This window comes from Primulina huaijiensis, unplaced genomic scaffold (assembly GCF_012295235.1).
Source record: "Primulina huaijiensis isolate GDHJ02 unplaced genomic scaffold, ASM1229523v2 scaffold20195, whole genome shotgun sequence".
NCBI classification, from domain to species: Eukaryota; Viridiplantae; Streptophyta; class Magnoliopsida; order Lamiales; family Gesneriaceae; genus Primulina; species Primulina huaijiensis.
Window position 1 is genome coordinate 89,162 of NW_027352647.1, and position 7,786 is coordinate 96,947.

Consider the following 7,786-nt stretch of genomic DNA (forward strand, 5'->3'; position numbering starts at 1 on the left):
GAAAAATAAAAAAAAATACTTTTAATAATTTAATAAATCTAAAAGAAACTAATAATCCAAACTAAAATCGTGTAAAAGAAAAAAATTTTAAGTGTTGTGGAGGAAAATGGAACGAAAATTGAGATATTTATAGACAGTTTGCGACGGATTTTGGTTAAACCGTCGCTATTGGCGACGGTATATAATAAACTGTCGCATATTTTTATTTGACAACGGTTTGGATTTAAACTGTCGCTAAAATTACCGACGGTTTCAAAACAATGTCGCTAAATTTAGCGACGGTTATTTCAAAACCGTCGCTACGTTAAACGTAGCGACGGTTTTGACAAACCTGCCGCTAAATTAGCGACGGTTGTTGAAATAACCGTCGCTAAATATTGCAACGTTTTCCAAAACCGTTGTTGTTTGTCAAAAAAACCACGCTAAAATTAGCGATAATTATGTTAAAACCGTCGCGAATTTAAACTTAGCGACGGTGTTTACAAACCGTCGCTAAACGTAGCGACGTTTATTTCATAACCGTCGCTACATATTGCAACGTTTTCCAAAACCGTTGTTGTTTGTCAAAAAAAAACACGGTAGAATTAGCGACGGTTATATTAAAACCGTCGCAAAGTTAAACGTAGCGAAGGTGTCTCAAAACTGTCGCTAAAATTAGCGACGGTTTTTGAATTAACCGTCGCTAAATATTGCAACGTTTTCCAAAACCGTTGTTGTTTGTCAAAAAAAACACGGTAGAATTAGCGACGGTTATATTAAAACCGTCGCAAAGTTAAACGTAGCGAAGGTGTCTCAAAACTGTCGCTAAAATTAGCGACGGTTTTTGAATTAACCGTCGCTAAATATTGCAACGTTTTTCGAAATCGTTGTTGTTTGTCCAAAAAAAACACGCTAATCGACAACAGTTCATAGAACCGTTGTCGTTGACTCAAAAAAAACGCTCAAAGACAACTGTTCTATTGAACCGTTGTCTTTGACCCCCCAAAAGACAACGATTTTCGATAAAACCGTTGTTAAAAAGCATACGACAACGGTTTTTGTGAAAAACCGTTGTCGTATGTGTGTTGTTGTATGCAGAAATTCTTGTAGTGCTTATATGTTATTAAATTTTAGTCTTGTACGCTATCTTTATTCTTTGCCACCTATGTGATGGCTACGAAAAGAAACATGACTTGCATTGCAAGACAGAATTATTTAAAATTATTTTTTATTTTTAAATAGGATTATACATTAAGGTATCGTTTGGTTCATGGTATGAGATATATAGTATGGAGATAAGTAATATTTTGTAATAATAAAATAAATAGAAAATGATAGTTAATATAGTGTTTGATTTAATTGATTTGATTGATTAAATTTGAGATAATATGATATTACCATTTTGTCATTGTTGAAAATATTAATAGAATATTAATAATATTATTTATTAAGGGTAATATCGTAATTTTATATTATTGATTTGATTGATGTGAGATAAATTATTATGAATTTGATTGATGTGAAATAAATAATTAATTATTTGATTGATCGAGATAAATAATACTTGTACAAAACAAGTGATATGATAGGACTATTTATATTAGTACTTATAAGTACTTGAACCGAACAGTACCTAAGAGTATTGTCTTGCTAGAATATTTAGTTTCTTAAACTCTAGATTTCATATCTAATATTTAAAAAAGTTTATTTCTTAATGAAGTATTACTTTCATATCTTGTATGAATTTATTTAAAGAAACCTATCAAGATCAAAACAAGTCTCTTTATATATTGAAAAATAGTTGCTACACAATAAATAAATAAATAAAAAGAAGAAGAAAAAGAAAGATACGAGATAATAGAGGTAAAGTTCAGGAGAATTTTCTGAAAAACTCGCAAAGACGAGAAACATCGTTGTTTCAATGTGTTGTCGTGACGTGTTGGAGATACTTGAAGACAACACTAATACAAAGCGTTGATTGAAGAATTGTTTTGTTGCTCCAAATTTCGGCCTCACAAATTTACATTTTTGTTATTGATATTTTAGAATGTAATTAATTTCCTTGACTTGTTAAGGAATATAGTTTTTTTGTTTTTTTACTAGTATTGATTTTGTAAACTCGATGTATTTTCTAGTGATTATTTTGTCCTAGTGTGTTCACTTGTGTATAATTATATATGTATTATTTTTCATTTAAGTTATTTATTTTTGTGTTCTATTATTCTGCTGCATGTTGTCATAAGGTTTTACAACATCCGCGATAACATTTATATCCATACACACAATTCTTACTATTATGTTAAACAAAATTATCCATATAGATTATCAAAAAAGAAATGAAACAAACATATATGATCAAAATTGTAGTATTCAATTATTATTATTACTTTATTTATTTACATATTCTCCAACAAAAAGCTGATCTAGTACAACGCTCCCGATGATTAGTGCCTCTCACAAGATTAAATGTTCAAGATTTTACATGATATATGTGTCACTCACTTGTATGGGTATATATACACAAAAATACAAATGAGTTATGCAATAAAACATCATTAATTATTAATTATAGTATAAGAGCATAAAAACCCGTAACTATTTATATGTTCTCTACTAAAAAAATGGCTTAGAAAAGGCGTCAGTATTGTGAAACTCTTCTGATCTCAGATCCAAGATTGGATTGGGTAATTGCATTTGAAGGAATTAACTCCACTTATATGTGCAAATATATCTGAGACATCTATATCATCTTCTTCCTTCACCACCACCTACATGTACACCCCAAACAGATGTTAGTAAAATACATGATATTTAATGTAAAACATTTAGAGACTAAAGATAAAAAAAATATTTAAGTTATACTTGCCTTACGTTGGTGATGGAGAGGGATTTGGTCTGAAAAGAGCTGGCTAACATCTTCGTCTGTGTCATCTTCGAGGTTGCTGCACCCACTTCTCCCATTCGTTTCTCCTAATTCGTCGTTCTTTGCGAATCGTCCCCTAACTCGAGGTCTGCTGTCTGCTAGTGTTTTGCGGCAAGCATACTGCATTTACATACAGGGTTGGAGCTTTGAGTATTAATGAACCACTTGATACTGTTTATACTCTTTGTATTTTTGAAAAGAAAAATTTCTTACTTGCCTTTGTCCATTCAAATATATAGTTCAGACCGTATATGTAAAAACTTAGATATAATATACATCCAAGTCGTTATAACTAAATCGATTATTCAGGGAGGGGGATAACCTTGATTTTCTTGCTGAAGTTCCTCTCATTCCTTTTCTTCATGTATCGATGAATTTTCCTTTTCCGTTCTTCGACGGAGAGCTTTCCGACCTTAAACGTAGGATCATCTAACTCTGATGCCAATGGATTTGTTGTACCTGTCTCTCCATGGACTAGATGTTGGCTTTCACCACTGAGCACCTTCAATTGATACCATGTTTTAAATCAATTAATTATATAAAACAGTTTTGAAATCCAGAGCTGAAAATTTGTACCTGAAGGTCATTGGTGCAGTCAAAACCTCTCGGCATGAAATCAGGCATGAAAAGGCCGCCATTTTCACTCTGGAACTCCAACTCCTCATTCGAAAAATCAGGTCCCATTAACAAAGGACCACCGGTAAAAATTTCTGAATTTTCTGCAGAGAATGGTGCGTTGGTGCTGCCTGGATTCAAATACTGGTCAATCACAGGATCCATAATCCCAAAGCCTAGTAAAGGTGGCCTCAAACGAATGTAAGATGGCACAGAATTCAGTCCACATTCATTTTCGTAACCTGGCACGGGAAGTGGCGGCCCCAGCCCAGATGGTGGTACTACAACCGTCTGCCGCCTCTCCGATATGTATTGATTAGCCGAGTGCAGTTTCCCATGATCAGCCACGTCTAACAAAAACGGGTTGTTTATCGAAGAGTTTGCAAATGGTTCTTGGTTGTTGGTGTTGATTACGTGTTGGTGATGATTTGGAATTGGAAAAGATGGAGAAAGGCTGACATCTATCGATGCTGAAATGTTGTTATCGAATATTAGGGATAGGTGCTGGTTTCCAGGGGCGTTCGACAGAGCCGGCTGAATTTCTGTGTCTTTGAAGGTCGTATTGTAACTATTATTCATTTCTGGAGGAATGGAAAGATTTGTGGGATAGGAAGAATGCTCCTCGTAGCAGCAATTGGAACTTGATGCAACTTCAGAGTTTGGTAGCGTCTCAGGAAATAATTCAGATTCACAAAACTCAAAGATTTGAGCTCCAAGGGGGCTCATAATTTCATCCTGTCAAGAAAATTAGTGGCAACCCAAAAAAAAATATTAAGCAAAATGCCATTATTATTATATAATCAACAAATTAAATAAATCTACACCATTTTTATATGTTAAAAATATAACTCACTCTAGCTTTTGAGATTGCAACTATATACAGCGTCATTTAACATGGTATATATATCCAAATAATTAGTAGATTTTCATATCTTAATTAGCTGTTTCTTAATATTAATCACTAATCTTTTGGGATCGGACAATATTTGGCAGTGCAGATATTTAACAAATTTTAGGTTTTTATTGACCAAATCTCCTGCATATATAAACTAATGATACTTTTTTTTAAGCAAATCGAGAGTTTGCTACAACTCGTCCCAAACTCAATGTCATATGAGTTATAAATCATCGGCACTTGTGATATATATTTTTTTAGAACTCTTTTGATACTTTTGGTTATTCATACCTCAGCAATAGTCAATACACCATGCACTTTAATTTATTGTTATAGTCATTTGGTGATATATATGATCTTGATTTTATTTTTTTAAACATTTTGTTAGAGAATTCAATTAATGTTACGAAACTAGACAATCAATTAATAATCCATGCACAAAGCCACAAGAAAAGCTCGATCCCATGAAGATCTTCTAATAGTGTTAGTGTTGGATATTTTTGCAGAAAATAGGAAATTCCGCGAGTTTGCGGTCTCATTGTGGCTTGTGAGAAGTGAGAATTCGGTTTTCGAAAGAGGAAATTCATGGTATTTCAACCTTTGCAAAGGTGGAACTAATGTCCTATTTATGGACAAACATTGGGAATCCTATTAAATTAGACACGTGAAGTGCTTCCATAAAATAAATTCCTTTCTCACTCGAACTAATCAATACAGGAATCGATATTACAACACTTGAAAATGTAGCCCAAAACGCTAAATAGTCCTTCATGACTTCAAAAGAAGCGTGATAATTAACTATGATTTTATAAGTTGGAGTACGATTAAAGAAGTCGATACGCAAATATCTTAGCTAGCCCATTAATCTTAGCAGAGGACGACGATAGCAGATCGAAATATAAAAATTAAAATAAAAATTGCATATAAGATATCTTACTGAGTTTTCACTTGAGCAAATACTATTTTATGTCATGTTGTGTACACATGATGTCACTAGATCTTTGATTTTGCAAATTTATAACTAAAGGTTAATAAAGTTTAATAAAACCATATTGTAATTAAAAATAAATTAAGCAGAAACATATTTATAATTAATTTTTCAAAGAACTAATACATAGACTTCGATGTATGAAACAATTTCATTTTAATATTCTTGATATACACATAATACACAAAAACTCTTATGAGACGGTCTCGCGGATCAATTTCGTAGGTCGAATCTCTTATTTGAATCATCCATGAAAATGTATTATTTTTTATGTTAAGAGTATTACTTTTTATTGTGAATATCGTTAGGGTTGACCAGTCTCACAGATAAAAATTCGTGAGACCGTCTCACATGAGACTTACTCCACCTAATAAGAGTTATAGCGATTAAATCACCCACTTCAAATTTTAAATAGTTACTAACGTATTTCTAACATTTTTTGTGAAACATCAAGATGCATGGACGATTAAACACGTAAACCTNCTCGATCCCAAAAAATGTGAAATAAAATAATTTACATATATATACATGGCAATACTTACAATGGGAAGCTGTTGATCTTGAGGAAGAACCATGTCGTCCAACATCACTAATTATATTAATTCTTCTTAAACCCACTAAATCAAACGTACTGCAAATTAAGAAACCTCGCTTAATTCCTCCTCCAAACATAAACCTGTTATCAATTCATCTCGACGAATAAATCATTTTTCGAGGGAAGAAGAAGAAGAAATCTTCATTATTTAGATCAAACAAGAAGAGAAAGAACCTTTTTTCAGAGGGGAAGACAAATAACATTAAGAGGAGAAAAAATATATATATAACTTGCTATATTAAGAATGGAGTAGGTTGAAATTTATATGGCTGGCGAGAGTTTTAGTACGATGTAGTCAAACCGAGGTTGTCGGGGAGTCACGAATTTGACGGCTGTTTTTGTACGAGGTGGCATTTTATGATGTGGCGGGAGTTAATTGGGCTATTCTTTTAATTTTTAAATTACTATAATCTAGTTTGAGATGTGCTACGTATTTTGTCAAGTTAAGTAAGGGCTTCCGGTTCCTGTCGATATTTTTAAATGTGCTCACATGAAAAATTCACGTTAAATAAGGGATGAATGATATAATACATATTATCAAATTATTGTTGAATTATAAAATATTTAATTTGCTAAAATATATATTACAAATACACGAAAATCCCATTTAATTAATTGCATGACTCTATAACGTTATAATTCAATCCGTCATATATATGTGCTCTCTCCTTTCCCATTTTCACATATGACACTGTTGCTATAAATTATCAAACGTAGCTAGTCATTTCTTGATGAATAATAATATAAAAAATTGAATTAATTTATTTGTGATTAATTATATTAATATCATTGAATTAGATATGATTGAGATTCTTCAAAAAATATAGTATTTAAGAATTCTTAGATAACACAAAAAACTTGGTTGAAATATTAAATAATTTTCTTTTAAAAAATATTAAATAATTTAATTAATACACCCGTGTTGTCCCTTTAAGATGGGGAAAATATAGTATGCGGTACCTCTGACACAAAGGAAAATTTGTAGATTTGGTTTATATCCGTCTACGTGCGATTTTGATTTTTTATGTTTTCAATTTTGTTTTAGTTATGCATCTTAAGATTTTTGATAATTTTAGTTTTTCTTTCCCATGAGTGCTGAGGTGGCATTCCATCATCAATCATCTCGTGTCATGTAAGTGTCATATCAACATCATATCAATGATACATAAAAAAATTACTTAAAAAATTAAATGTAGCAAGAAGACCAAATTAAAACTAAAATTTATAACATAGAGAATTAAAATATTTGTAAAACAGATAAACATACATGATCGAAATTAAAGTTATATCTAAAAGAAAAGAGAATACGGATAGAATGATCAAATTTCAAAATTAATATCCATTCAAGTAAATTGTTATGTATTATTAGTGGAAGGTTAGATGAACCAAAGTAACTCTTACAATACTATTTAGGGGAAAAAAATGAATTGTGAACCACAAGATTTCGCATATATGAGACACGTGTAGGGTAAAAAACAATAAACAGAATCAATCTATTTGATAAAATTCCACTTGAAAAGATCAAATGTTTGATGCTTTATCCCTCGTACGATCTGGACACCGAATGTCTTTGTGAAATAGTTTGTCTAACTTCTTTTTGTAAAATCGATACTGATTTTGATGTACAATATAGAACCAGTCACACTGGTGAGTGAGGCTATCAATGGAAATAGATTGGATTCTATACTGAAAGAATTATATAAATTCGTGTGGAAATTTTAACATTTGACTGGTTTTAAGGAAAAAAAGTGAAAGGCAAAACACTTTTTGTACGTATGTATGTATAATATA

The 7,786-nt window shown here is 31.6% G+C and overlaps 1 protein-coding gene across 1 annotated transcript; it reads right to left on the reverse strand.

Moving 5' to 3' along the window:
• Positions 1 to 2,417: 2,417 nt before the first annotated feature.
• On the reverse strand, positions 2,418 to 6,176 carry LOC140966220 (uncharacterized). Its single transcript, XM_073426568.1, has 5 exons — positions 5,943 to 6,176; positions 3,479 to 4,252; positions 3,225 to 3,404; positions 2,846 to 3,022; positions 2,418 to 2,747 (listed from the first exon to the last, which is right to left on the reverse strand). The coding sequence occupies exons 1-5, from the start codon at positions 5,985 to 5,987 to the stop codon at positions 2,643 to 2,645; spliced, it is 1,281 nt and encodes a 426-aa protein (XP_073282669.1). The 5' UTR covers positions 5,988 to 6,176; the 3' UTR covers positions 2,418 to 2,642.
• Between the last annotated feature and the right edge of the window lie 1,610 nt (positions 6,177 to 7,786).

Excerpts from the sequence above, each read along its gene's own strand:
- LOC140966220 (XM_073426568.1), bottom strand. The coding sequence starts at position 5,987 with ATGTTGGACGACATGGTTCTTCCTCAAGATCAACAGCTTCCCATT. Across the intron at positions 3,405-3,478 it reads ACTGCACCAATGACCTTCAG|GTGCTCAGTGGTGAAAGCCA; the intron begins GTACAAATTTTC and ends TATCAATTGAAG. Across the intron at positions 2,748-2,845 it reads CTCTCCATCACCAACGTAAG|GTGGTGGTGAAGGAAGAAGA; the intron begins GCAAGTATAACT and ends GTGTACATGTAG.